Source organism: Lingula anatina, chromosome 2 (assembly GCF_051362555.1).
Source record: "Lingula anatina isolate TDL-2025a chromosome 2, LinAna3.0, whole genome shotgun sequence".
NCBI lineage: Eukaryota > Metazoa > Brachiopoda > Lingulata > Lingulida > Lingulidae > Lingula > Lingula anatina.
The window spans coordinates 47,521,755-47,535,433 of record NC_141768.1 but is presented as its reverse complement, the minus strand read 5'-3'; the positions used below and the strand labels follow the sequence as shown (position 1 = coordinate 47,535,433).

Below are 13,679 nucleotides of genomic sequence, written 5' to 3'. Positions count from 1 at the left end.
GGTCACGTTGTCCGGTTTGTAAACTTCATTCGTGGGTGCTTCCTAGAACCAGGGATTTCCAACAGAACTCCGTGCTAGAACACTGTTCTAGTCACAGTAATATTGGTAATGGCAAACGTAAATCGGTAATAGTCTGTTGATAAAAGAAGAAACAGTGGAAACAGACTGATGACAGAAAACGGTTCTAGTTCAGTGCAAGCTAGTCAAAAGGAACTTGTGGACACTGCTGGCAGTGCTGCCTTGTAAATTCGTCAAATCAGGCTCATCAACAACCTGTAGCAGCAAAAGACGCAGTGTTGAGAACAGATACAAGAAGACACAGAGGATTCGATCTTATTCATAGTTGGGATCAAGGGTGTATCGTCAACATCACTGAAAATACAAGGCATATAGGCTGCCCCAGTACTGTACAGCAGAGAGATATTACTGATAATATACTCGTGCAATATTTGATCACAGATACGAGTATCTACTAACTTTTATGTACACATTGGGGGTGTGCCATGGGCTCACTAGAAGAAATCATTGAGAAGATTGAGTGAGTGTTGATATTTTCTTCTTTAACAATATCATACTTGTGAATCAGAGGACTTAGCTAATGACTAGTGGAGTCTGTACGTGATATGAGTTATTCTTTTATTTGCCCCAATTTTCAGCCTTACATGCTTGGTACCCTTACCATTGCAATTCTTTGATGCAAATGTCACCAGGTCATTTTTTTTTATGCCCCCACATTGTTGCGTCCATGTGTCATATTACTCCCCCTTGATTATGATATTACATACCAGTATATTGATATGCCAGAGTATACATGTATATACAGGTACCTGTTCTCCCCATTGCCATAATTCTGCCTCATTGGTTTTTGAATGATGATTTGGAAAAAAAATTGTCCTGTTCATTTTCAGGTCATAGTATTTACTGTGCAGTATCTTTTTATTTGTCTGGTACAGAAATGTTCATTGCAAGAGATAAATAAGCCCCATATTCTTCTTATTATTATTATTATGTTTATTTTGTATGTTGTTTGTTGTAGATGGTATCACCCCGGTGTCAACAGACATGTGGCAGAGAGTATTCTGATGACCAATGGAACAGACGGGACATACCTGATGAGACCAAGCTCCAAGGAGAGAGAGTTCGCTCTCTCTGTCAGGTATGCTAACTGTTATCCCTGCCATGTAAAAATTACCCTTTGTGATGCAACACTGTAATAATTTCATTTTATTCTCTGTGAGATATGAAATAACATTTTGAATTAAAGGCTTTATAGAAATAAAATTATAATAGTAATGAAGTTTTTGAATGGGGATTTGAATTGAATTTGAAATGGGGACCTGTGCAAATTGCAGAATAGTGTTGGTAATTTATCAGTCAACATGATGATAAGAGTGATTGATTCAGATAACTAAGGTATTTTGTGATAATTTCATTTTTTTTTTCTTTTGATACGTGATTTACCTCAGCAGGTATAATAGTAATGTGGAAAATCTCTGCTTTGCGTTACTTGATAATCAGCTGATAAGGTTTAATTACATTACTTTTGTCATGATTCGCAATTTCATGACATAAACAGTTATATCACTTATTTGCCAATTTTGATACACCGGTGTTAATATTTAAGATTGATAAAAGACCATGAGTATTGATGAATTGTTTAAAAGGTCACTGAATACATGAGTACACATATATTTGTAAAAATGATAGTAAGAGGAGGACAAAGAATAAAACTGAAAGTCATTCGTTTCCGTGTGGTATAACAACTTTTGTTTCAAAGTTTTATATAAACATCAAGATATATTTAAAAGTTCCATATATTAAGATATGTTTAAGTAGTACTTTACAAGTACTTGATAAAATTCCAGGACAAAAGATGCTGTAAAGCACTACCCAGTGTACTGTGAGAGTGATGGTATAAAGTTTGGAATGGCGACATTCAACACTTCAGAAGAATTTGTGAAGCATTTTGAAAACCAGCCATTAATAGGAGGGGAGTCAGGTTTGTAACCAATAGTTGCACAAATTTTTCTAATTGATACTAGAAAATTATTTAAAAAGCATATGACCTACATTATACCAAATATATTTTACAATATCGACGTAAGCTAAACTATAAAAAAAAAATAATGTACATGATACTGCTAATAATACATTTCAAACATTGAAGACGTAGTGCTGTTTGGAATATACACAATCCATCAAGTATTACTGTATGATTATCTGATATCAAAGATGGCACATATACAGACATAAAACCACTGTGTCTGTACATAAAAAGTAACATAAGAGGGTAAAAATGGTACCTGGGGGTGTGCATGTTGAGGGGTCATTTTTAGGGTGGAAATTCAACGTTTGAAAAGATAATAGTCTGAAACCGATTGTTCTGGTTCACAATGCAGTCAGTTCCAGTGACAATGTAACATGCTATTTTCAGGAGTACTGACTGTGTTAAAATATCCATATCCCAGAGATGTGGAGGAACACGACACGTACGACCAGGTTCATGTCCATGCTGAGTTTGGAATGCATGGACGACAAAGTACAAATTCAGTGCCAAATTTTGAGGTAAAATATTATTTATTTATTTATTAATAATAATTTTTCTGTGTTTCTTTTTTCTACACGATGACCTAATAATACCCCTAGCTTCTACTCCCAACAAATTATATGAAAAGACATCAATTTTATTTTCAAATATCAGGATGTTGCTTGCATTAGATAACTGGATTGACAAAAGAGTTGTTTTTATAATTGGCATTGCCACATGAACTGCTGTATTTTACATCAAGTTCTGTATTCAGGTGGGGACCAAGGAAGGCTACCTTACCAAACAAGGGGATATATTCAAGGTATGGTAGACTGACTGGTATCCACACTGTCTGATGGCCCTTACATCATTTCTGTGTTGAATGTGTGAAGCACTTTTTTCACTTCCAACTGGCGAATGCATTTTCCATGGACAGATTGAATAGCATTAAAGAAATCAGTCTCTCTCTCTCTCATTGTTGATACTCTGCCATATATATATATATATATATATATATATATATATATATATATATTGCTTTGGTGCCCAGAGTAACCTCCATGTTCAAGACTGTTGGAAACAATTAACAACATTTTACAACAATTTTACAATGATGTTTTCCTTTACACATTTACTCATAGGGTTCCCATTAAACATTTCTTTAAAATCATGTGTTTTTGAAGATAATGTGATCTTAGGTATGACAAAGTATCAACAATGACAGGGCTAATTTGTAAACTGACAGTAAATCAGAATAAGAACTTATTTTGATAGTATGGAACACCGTTTGTACAAAAAAGATGAAAGTATTATTTTGACCAGAAAATTTTTTTTGCGCGTTGCTAACATCATTTTGAGATCGTCACTTTCATCATTTAGAGAGAAAAGTATTGTCTACAAAATCTTTTATCATTTTGCATGTCGAGTTTATCGTTTTGAGATACCAACATACTTTGCGTGAGATGATGCAATACCAGGGGTCGTCTCAATACAATCAGTGGGAAAAGGAACTAACGCATCCAGGCGTCGGTGTATAGCGGGGCAAACAGAATGGGGGGGGGAGCAAAGTGATTTCCATATCGTCAGAAAATGAAAAAACGGCCGTTTTTCATTTCCATTTGATAGAAATGGCCAACATGTAATGGAACAGGGGCAGATTTAGGTTGTCTTCTGGAAGACAGTCAGATTTTCAAGTTTACATTGACAGGCATCTAATTTTTTTGTCGGAAGATGGTCAAAAATGGAGGCTGGATCAATGAAGATAATTTGGAAGCCTGTCAGAAAATATCTTTGGATTCGCCCCTGTGGAAAATGAAACTCAATTTTCATTTTTCCATTTAAAATGAAAAATGGAAAAACACGAATTGCCCTTGTTTTCTATGTTTTACCATAAAATGCAAAATACAACATTAACAGATCCCAGATATGATAGAAAATATGAATATCGACCGTTTTTGTGCTTTCTTTTGTTAAAAGGTGAAATTGAGGAAATGACAGGATCAAATCTTTGAGGAAATGACAGGATCAAAAAGTGTTCATTATTCAATTTTCGATTTAAATAGTAAAACGGAAGTCCGTTTGTTTTTCTGATTTTCATTTTATGAATGGAAATGCAAAAACGGACGTGAATGTTTCGATATTCCAATTCTTCACAGAAGGAGAAAGGGGCGTATTTTCTAATATTTTTCACTCTCTAGACATGGGACATAAGTGGATGTTTCTATTTTCTATCACGTTTTGAAATCTTTCGTTTTTGTTTTTATTATGTCACAAAAAAGTGGAAAAAAAACGAAAAATAATTTTTAAAGGAAAAACGAAAATCGAGGTTGATTTTTTATTTCATTTTCACTATTTATCAAATGAAAAAAAAGGCCGTTTTTTCATATTCTGACAAAATGGAAATCACTATGCACTGCCATTCAAGGACCTCCAGAACAAAAAGTTGTTAGTGCCAGGCCACAATGTGGTAGATATGGATCAAATCCTGGAGGAAACTGATTTGGGACACCTGAAGGCCAAATTCAGAGACGAAGGGGTACTTATAAGGCTTGTAGCCAGGCACTAACAACTTTTTGTTGACAGTGAACCGGGACCCATTCCTGGATGCGTTAGTTCCTTTTCCTACCGTTTCTTATGAGACGACCCCTGGTATTGCATCATCTCGCACAAAGCATGACGGTATCTCAAAACGATAAACTCGACATGCAAAATGATGAAACAACTTTGTAGAAAATACTTTCTCTCAAAATGATGAAAGTGACGATCTCAAAATAATGTGAGCACCACGCAAAAAAAAAAATTTCTGATCAAAATGATACTTTCATCTTTTTTGTACATACGGCGTTCCATGTGACGGTACCAGTACTGATTTCCTGTTCCTTAATTGTTCTTACTGACAAAGAATATTTTTTATAGCATTGATTTATTCAATTTTAGTCATGGAAGACAAGATGGTTTGTTCTGAGGAAGACAGATTTGAAATATTTTAAAGATAGCACAGACAAACAGCCAATTAGAAGCTTGGACTTGATGGAATGCAAAGAATGTGAAAAGGATGACACAAAAGGAAAATCAAACTGCTTTAGGTGAGAAAACAGAGTTCAGATATTGCTTCAGGTGAAAAATGAGTTTACGTAAAGATAAGGGCTAGGGAAATGGCTTTTGAGAGAACGCTATTGTTGAATTCTATGTACATACATTAACATACCAGTACAAAAAAATAGACACCAATAAATATCATGGGTTCAATAGTGTTTATTTTTAATTTTTCAGTATTATTATAGTTTAAAGAAAATACGTTGCTTGAGTGATATTATAAAGTAGCTTTTGTTGAAATTAATTTCAACAATGTGCTGATTGCTTTTCAAAACACAGCAGGTCTAAACAGCTGCTTAGTGTGCACATTTTTTTCCTAAAAATTGGTCTGTATGAGATGACTGCCCTGGGTTAATTTCATATTTAATACTTATATAACAACTTGATATGTGTTCTGTTTCAACCTTATTTGGAGGGGTATTGGATTACAAATAAAAAAAAAGAGATATAGCTTGACAAATGCTAAGTGTCTATTTTTTTGTACTGGTATGTTAATGTATGTACATAGAATTCAACAGTATAATAGATTTAAAACAACCTATGTTGGCAATAACCAAATTATTGCTCACATCTTTTGCTCATTTACAATGTAATTGTTTGTACTTCATTACAGATTGGTGTTTCCATGGCGCACATTTTATATTTACGCTGCCTCTGATCAGGAAGCTTCAGAGTGGATGAACATAATTAAGTGGAAATTGGTAAGTTCCAAAAACTGATTTTCCCCCCTGATTTAAAAGTATAATTTTTCATGGTGGTTTCCTGCTTTGAACGGCCTAGACCCCCCAGTCATAAGACCATAGTGCCATTTCTTCCTATATTTTCTTACATCCTAAAATAATGACTGAGTCAAGTGCATACTTTGAATAGATATCTAAATATGCTGACTGGTTCTATAATAGCAAGTCTTTGTGCAATCACCAGATAACAGTCTGTAATTATAAGAGCCTTGCCCCATTTTCCAGTTGCAAGTGTTGCATTATCCAAACACTGCAATCACTGACTAATAAGCCATGTGGCTTCATTTTACTGGTCCTACATTTGCCATTGCAGTTGTTACTCATTCTGTATTTAACTGAAATTAGGCATACATAGTTAACAAGTTCAGATTTTCCGAGAATGCAAGTGCAAAATATGCAGAAATAAATATTCATTATTGATGGAAACCACTAAGATATAATTAATTAATTAATTAATTAACTAATTAATTAATTAATAAGCTATGTGTGAACATGGATTCATGCACACATTCAAGTGTGAACATATTTTAAAATGACCTAAAAATATAATATAATATATTTCACCTGTTAACTGTGACATTTTGCTTTTCTTTTTTTTTTTTTTCATTTGTACAGGATAAAGCTAAAAGAAGATCCAATATGCACACAACGTGAGTTGCATCCAAACAGAGGCTGCAAAGTGTACAGACATTTTAAATGATTACTGAACCTGATTTCAACCTTGCTTTGGTGCTTTCAACAAGGATTGGAAAAAAAGGGTCATGTCTCAAATAAAATGAGCATCAGAATTACTTCTGTGGCAAATTAAGCCTTTCATAAATGCAATTTTCAAAGTCGACCTTTTGTAATGCAATAATGAGTTTTTGTTAAACTCATGCCTTTATAAGATTGTAGTCTGTGCTAATAACCAGTATTTACTAATATTTTAGCGACTTTTTGCAGTAATTTCTGCAGTTGACATCACCAACACTATCTTGTGTTGGGATATCCAGATACTGCAATATGGTTTAAAGTCATTCATGGGAAATGGCAATCAAAAATGTAGCACAAAGATGATATTTAAATTTTATATGCTGCATTATTAGTTTTTAGTCAGTCATGGGAAATGACAGATGAAAATGTGGACCAGAGATTACATTATTACAGGACAGATATGTATGATACATTGTGGTTTAAGCCACTCATGAAAAATGGCAAATGAAAATCCATAACAAAGAAGACAGTTTTATACAATGGCAGGTGAATGATTATAATGCTTTTTTTTTTTTAATTTAATGAATACTGAAGATGAAAATATGAGCTGGAGTGCACTTTAAGGAAATAAATTAGTGTAATACTATATAGACTAAGACGTCATTGAACACTTGGCCTTAAACAGGAAGTGTGAACCAGTTGCTTGCACACAGCTGTTATATAATGATGTAGTGCAGCAGTGACATGTGGCAAAATGTATCATGGAGTCAGAGGGATATTTTAGGCTCTGCAAAGAGTTTGAAGTCTTTGGTCCTTTTCTCTCACTTCCTATGGTAGTTTTCTGTATCAACTTAAGAGATTGACAAGTTCATTACATGGCTGTTACATAATTGATCTTTGCCTCCCCGAAATGGTTACCTGGATAAATTTTGATTGGTACAGAGGTTATGAAAATTTAGAAACCCTTCCCTCTTGTGTAAGTAAACTCATTTTAGAGTCTAATCTGTGCAATACCAAACACTGCTGTGGGATGTTAAAAGGACTTAACTGTGGTTTTAGTTTCATGCTTCAGACACAAGTCTAAGCTATTTGACAGGAAATTGAAAGTTTTTAACTTCCTCCACTTCGAATTAAGGCCATGAACTGCTTCTTTTTCTGGATGAATATAATGGTTTAAACCATGTCATAAACAGGGTTCAAAAGAACTAATAAGCATGGGTCTTCTTTAACCATAATTTATTTTTATTTTTTTGAAAAGGCATTTTTCAAACAAAATACAGAAGCGTAACTGAAAACTTCCCATTGTTAAAAAACAGAAAACTAACATGGAGATCAAGGAATATAGCTTCAGTTACTAGTTGATATTCTTGTATCATCTTACATACACATTTATTGTTTAAGTAGACTGCATGCCATTGAAATTTTCTACCTCCTTTTTATACTGATAGTAAAGTTCACTCAGTGGGGACTGGTCTATTAAATTAATATAGTAATTTTCATGTATATAAAAAATACAACCACTTTTTGACATCAACTTGTCATATTGTAAAGAGCATTACTTTTGATATTCAATAACAAAAAAGTTATTATTATTAGAATAAAACAAACTTTGTATTTAGTATCCCAACCTCTTTTACATAATTTAAAAAATGCTTTGCAATAACCAGAAATAAATTTCAATAACCTCACCCAAATATGGAAAATTTAACTCCAAATTACAAGCCTGTGTACAAAATACAAAAGTTCTGAATAATGGCACTGTTTGCAGCAGACTGCGGATAGATTTCTCTGACAACAACATAAAATGTACAAATCAACATAAAGACACTGGCTTAATATGCCCTTTTTTTTCATTTCATTTTGGCATCTGAAATAAAGCATACATTATCTTCTATGAAGAGACAAGTTGGGATATAAACTGAAGTGGTTATGTACACTACACAGAATGGCACATTACAAAGCAGTGAGAAAATAGAGGTGAAGCTCATCAAACATTAGCACCAGTCAGAGGTTACCTAGTTTTACCTGACGTAAGTATGTCCAAATTTCTTTAAATACAGTTCAGGTCATCATTTTAATTTCGAAAAACCAAAACAGAAACTTGTTGAAAGAGACGATGAGAACTAAGTTAAAGCCATTCAGTTTGGGTGAAAGTTTCGACAACCAGAAAAGCCTGAAAATGGCAGCAATACAAAATTACACGAAAAAAAGAAATATGAAACAAAAAAAAACTTTTTTCATGGCTAAATTAACTAATTTAGCATCCAAAATGGTAGAAAAAAAAAACATCTGTGAAGCTCAATCAAAAATAACAGTAATATTATAACCTTAAATAAGAACAACCTGAAAGAATATGAAGCAATATTGAAAGAGTCAACTACTCATACCATACAACATTGAAACATTGAAAAACATATTCAGTTTTGCATCCATAACTTTTATCTCATTAAACACCTCTTTAACACAGTTATGTGCTGCAAAAAAGGTTACATGTGAACTGCGCAGAACAAGTATTTTACACATATTGCTGGACTTCTGCCTTAGAAGGGGGCAGCCTTTCTACAACTCATCCACAGTTTCTAGGCAGTAGAGCTCATGAATGTCTTCAGCCACGTCAGACAATCTCACTGAAGCCAAAGCATCTTCCAGATGTTCCGTTGTTGCTGATTCTCCCTGCCTGTCTCGCCATGTTCTTAACATCAAAAACACCTGCAGACAGATTGGAATTTTTTTAATAAAAAGAACGGCACAAAACTTTGGAATGATTGAGTTACACCATTCAGAAGACATTGCAGTAGACAAACCATTTAAATAAAAATACACCTGATAAAGTAACTTATTTGCTGCCTCTCATATAAATATTAAGTAAATCATTAAAGGAGAAAAAGAAAGAAGGGGGAAAAATACACAAAAAAGCCTAACGCAAAATCTTAATAAAAGAAAAAGTTTCCGTAAATATGAAGTATCCTAGTTAAACATGATAAAATGTTACGTACTGGCTGTTTCTCATCAGTAGGATATCTATCTTCATATTTCTTCATCTCTGTTGGAGTGAAGCCTAGCTTCTCTCCAAGACTGTGCCAGTTTTTTCTGAAGATGTGATTGGTTACTGCTAGGAGCATGTGGTCTGTGGGTTCATGCATATGGTGGATACTGTCTACTGAACAGGAAGACTGAAAATATAACAAGGTTTCATATTATATATTGTAAAAGGCATCTGCTGTGGACTTCAAAGTGACGAAGTTTCATTTATAGAAACTTGGGATGAATTCAAGATTATTGATAATGTCACAGAATGTACTTTTGCCAAAGAACTTGCTTCATTTTATCCTGTGTGAATTTCTTACCGTACATCAATACTCAGAAAAAATTCTTTGCCTTTCACATAAAAAAGGGAATAAAACAAAGTGACAGGCATAAAAGCTTATTTTGCATTTGAATATAGTTCCTCCTTATTCCAGTCATGAATCCTTTAATAAATCTGTACCATTTGAATTAGTGCATATTTTAACATCAAACTTTGTACAATATCCAGATTTAAACATCAAGGATAAATTAATATTAAATTATTCATATTCTTCTCAGTCTTATATTTATCTTACTGAGAGTCTTCCTTTCTTAGCATGTGGTTTTGCTATTGTAGGTACTGTGGCTGTTGTTCCTCTTCCCTCATTTTTGTTAACGTCAGCTTGGTGACTAGCAGCTACTTGGCTAGTAGCCATGTTGAAATATGGATTTTATTTCCCTCCAGACAACTGAAACACAATGACCTCGTAAAAATACATTACTTTTACAAATCTGTTCTTATCCAGATGTAATGGGATGCTAAGTGGAAAGTTACCTCTGAAGTAGACTCTACAAAATAACCTCATCTGTTGAGGTTATGTCAAAGTATCTGTACCTTCTGCAACATCTTTACCCTTTGGTAAAACTCTTAACCTGTATATACTAGCAAGTTAGAGCTCTGAAGGCATGTTCAGTCACATTTACAGGCTCTCTCTGTTACAAGGTTTTAAGCATATGTATCGAAACATGACAAATTAGACAGTACGGCTCAATAATGCACAAATTCAGCTTCAGATACTTTATAATAAGAACAATTCTTTTCTCTCCTTTAATATTATAATAATCAATACTGAATATAAAGAGTTAAAAGCAATAGAGAGAAAAGCTGTCACAGAGGGAAAATGCAATTTATAAAATCCAATATAACAATGCAGCTTTCTTCTCTGAAAGGCAGTTCATAAAACATTTGTAAAATGTGGTGCCTGTGGAACAAACAATAATTTTTGCCTGACACATAATAAGTAATTACTCCCTGACTTATTCAGTGGAAGTTATTTTTGTAATTTCTTCTCAGACACATATTAAAATATTGCTAGGTTGGATAAAACCAGAATGTAAACTGGTAATATGTGCATGCAATGCTCATATGCTGCTATATCCAAGTAGAAAAAAGTACTGTACCTGCCTGCTCTGCCTTCTCTTGAGAGTTCTCACTTAGTAACAGTCTCTGAGTTGATGTTCTGGATATAGATGCACCTTAAAGAAAATATGCCATTTCCTTAGTCATATTCCTTCAATCACTACCAAGGCCATTATATTGTTGTGTTTATAATCACGGCATATTAAGGTAAAACCATGGCAACTTATATATCCTTTTGTGTCCTAGATATATTGATTTTTAAAAAAACTATACCAGGGAAAATTCACTGATTCTTAATTATAATAAATAAGTTTATTGAGCATGGGATGCATATATTACAGTGACATTTAATTATTACAGTGACATTTATTGGGTTATCTATAATCTTCTGATAATTCATACACAAGTTTCAATACATTTCTTATATGGCAATTTCACATAAAACTTGCTTAAATGACATAAAAATTAAATCTAATAAAATAAGTAAAATTGAACAATATGACTAACAAGTAGCTCATGTTATCTAATTTGGCACACCTGCCTGCTATAAACTTGCATGGCAAAATCCTACATGACTTACCCTTACTCAGTAGATCTATAGCAGAAAATAATATAATTAAAGCTTCTTCAGAGCCAAATCCAGCAACAAAGACAGCATTTATTGTTAATTGTCCCAAAGTATTGTAATGTGGAATTCTTTTTATAATGACAAAGACTACTGTCAACATCAGGAACAAACATATTCTGGGTGCAGGTAAGGTGCACATAACTTGACCCAGTTCATACCAGGTGAACAACAGCTGTTTAATAACACAAACACCACCCAGATCTATACACATAAACAAACCTCTATGACACTACAAACATGGCAAATTATCATCATTTAGCAGCTGACATCTCTGTGTTTTTGGCAAGTTCCTCAGACTTGTTATCTGGTGCTTGGCATATACCGGTAGATCTGGGATTATATTTGATTATGTGAATAGAACCAAGCTTGAATGCCCAGCATTCTTATTCTATAAAACATATTTTCTACACAAAGAGTTAATTTACCTGAAGGCTCATAAGTCTACTGGTAGCTAACAGAGTTTTATATCAATGAACCCCTGACAAAAGAACATTTACCATCAATGACTCTACTAGTACGTGTATGAACGATCTAGACGCATTCTTCAAGTCAACAGCTCGTTTCAAACAGCGGGAGGATATATTGGTGCTATTGCGGTGTAATAACTGCAGCCTAAAGACATTTAGCCTTCATTGTCTCAGAAAAAACGAAATAACATATATCACCAAAGAGCCAAGTTAATCTCATTTCTATCCCCATCAGAGGAGTGCTCTTTGTGCATTAATGAATTCACGTCAAAGATTTACATGTATCTCTAATAAAGAGCGAAGTTGGTCAATGGCCCCTGGAAAATATGAACGCTTGGAAAAGATATAGCTAAGCTAAAGTCATTGTAATGCATTTTCTTACCTTGAAATAACCATTTATGGTCTTGGTTTGTTTAGGAGCTGTTCAGGTACCATTAGCTCTATGTTTTGTACCTTCAATCTGACGCGTAGTTGTTATCAGCTGATAGCCGGCTGAATTTGCACAGCACAACAATAAAACCGTACGGCTTCAGCTGTAATGTCAAGGTGACTCAAGAAAAGCCGGTATTTTTAGGGGAGACAAGGTGGAAAATTTATAATAATTTTGTTTTACCAGTTTATTTCAAAAAGTGGTGGTAGTTAATGTTGCTTTAGAAGAACAAAGTGTATGCCAGTTGAGATGAAGTTCAATGGGTTATCTGGAAATGAAACAGCGCACGACAATAAAAATATTTCACTTACTTTTCTGCACCCCCCTAAAAAGACAAAAACACCCACAAGGTCACATTTTGTCACATATAACTTTTATTTTTCATTTCATTTTTACAATAAACAATTCTGAGAAAAAAAGCAGGTAAAAATAAACAAGGCCTGACTATTTAAGTTGAAACTTGATTAACACAATTCACGACCTAAACTGAGCTCTGTAATTTTCATAATATATGTTGAGGTGTTTATAAGCACTGGCCAAGGTTATACTACCAAGTATTCATAATAAATCTAAGTCTACACAAATATTAAATTACTTCTACATTTACACGGTTATACTTTATACATTTTGAATGCAAAATGCAATTAAACTTGTTCTTTTTTCTTCTTTTTTGTTTTATTGTATATTGTTTGGCTTACTGTATATGTGACAAATATAACTTTTCATACAAGCAACCTTTGGGTCAATTGTAACCATTAAGACCATTATGGCAACATATCAGTAGCTTCCGTTTTTTAATAATTAATTAGCTTAATTACTTTTTTATCAATAAAATTTGGCTTCTTAGTCTATTTATTTGAATACCATTTTAAAAATTTAACAAACAGACTTTGTAAATCGTATTTTATTTCACAAACTGTATACAATAATAAATAAATAAAAATAAATAAATTAAAAAAATTCTAACGAAAAAACACTAAAAATAAGTATCACAGATGATGGAATGAATACAATCTAACTTAAATGTATAAATGATGTAAAAGACCTTACGGTGAAATAAAATTTTAATTATGAGAAATAACAATACAGAAACAAACAAACAAAAATAGAAACAAACAAACAAACAAAAATAAAAAACTATAAATTATAAAACCTTTTAGATTGTTCAAGCTC

General features: G+C 33.3%; 2 protein-coding genes across 4 annotated transcripts; one reads left to right on the top strand and one right to left on the bottom strand.

Moving 5' to 3' along the window:
* The first annotated feature begins 11 nt into the window (after positions 1–11).
* Positions 12–7,201, top strand: LOC106170508 (dual adapter for phosphotyrosine and 3-phosphotyrosine and 3-phosphoinositide-like). 2 transcript variants are annotated; one of them, XM_013550395.3, is made up of 8 exons: positions 13–538; positions 1,037–1,156; positions 1,866–1,999; positions 2,435–2,565; positions 2,802–2,849; positions 4,964–5,112; positions 5,736–5,823; positions 6,478–7,201. In XM_013550395.3, exons 1-8 carry the CDS (start codon positions 504–506, stop codon positions 6,514–6,516), a joined length of 744 nt encoding a protein of 247 aa, XP_013405849.1. In that variant the 5' UTR covers positions 13–503; the 3' UTR covers positions 6,517–7,201. The 2 variants fall into 2 exon arrangements, with proteins under 2 accessions (XP_023930209.1, XP_013405849.1); XM_024074441.2 differs by lacking the exon at positions 6,478–7,201 and having other exon boundaries at positions 12–538; positions 5,736–5,856.
* A 573-nt stretch (positions 7,202–7,774) lies between these two features.
* On the bottom strand, positions 7,775–12,632 carry LOC106173228 (uncharacterized). Of its 2 annotated transcripts, XM_087005901.1 has the most exons (6): positions 12,459–12,622; positions 12,107–12,221; positions 11,023–11,097; positions 10,158–10,310; positions 9,552–9,728; positions 7,775–9,264 (listed from the first exon to the last, which is right to left on the bottom strand). In XM_087005901.1, exons 4-6 carry the CDS (start codon positions 10,275–10,277, stop codon positions 9,115–9,117), a joined length of 447 nt encoding a protein of 148 aa, XP_086862027.1. In that variant the 5' UTR covers positions 10,278–10,310; positions 11,023–11,097; positions 12,107–12,221; positions 12,459–12,622; the 3' UTR covers positions 7,775–9,114. The 2 variants fall into 2 exon arrangements, with proteins under 2 accessions (XP_086862027.1, XP_013409732.1); XM_013554278.3 differs by lacking the exon at positions 12,107–12,221 and having other exon boundaries at positions 12,459–12,632.
* Between the last annotated feature and the right edge of the window lie 1,047 nt (positions 12,633–13,679).

Coding starts and splice junctions, on each gene's coding strand:
- LOC106173228 (XM_013554278.3), bottom strand. CDS start 10,277: ATGGCTACTAGCCAAGTAGCTGCTAGTCACCAAGCTGACGTTAACAAA. Junction 9,729..10,157: donor CTAAGAAAGGAAGACTCTCA/GTAAGATAAATA, acceptor TTATATTTTCAG/TCTTCCTGTTCAGTAGACAG. Junction 9,265..9,551: donor CTACTGATGAGAAACAGCCA/GTACGTAACATT, acceptor ATCTGTCTGCAG/GTGTTTTTGATGTTAAGAAC.
- LOC106170508 (XM_013550395.3), top strand. CDS start 504: ATGGGCTCACTAGAAGAAATCATTGAGAAGATTGA. Junction 2,850..4,963: donor AACAAGGGGATATATTCAAG/GTATGGTAGACT, acceptor ATTCAATTTTAG/TCATGGAAGACAAGATGGTT. Junction 5,824..6,477: donor ACATAATTAAGTGGAAATTG/GTAAGTTCCAAA, acceptor TCATTTGTACAG/GATAAAGCTAAAAGAAGATC.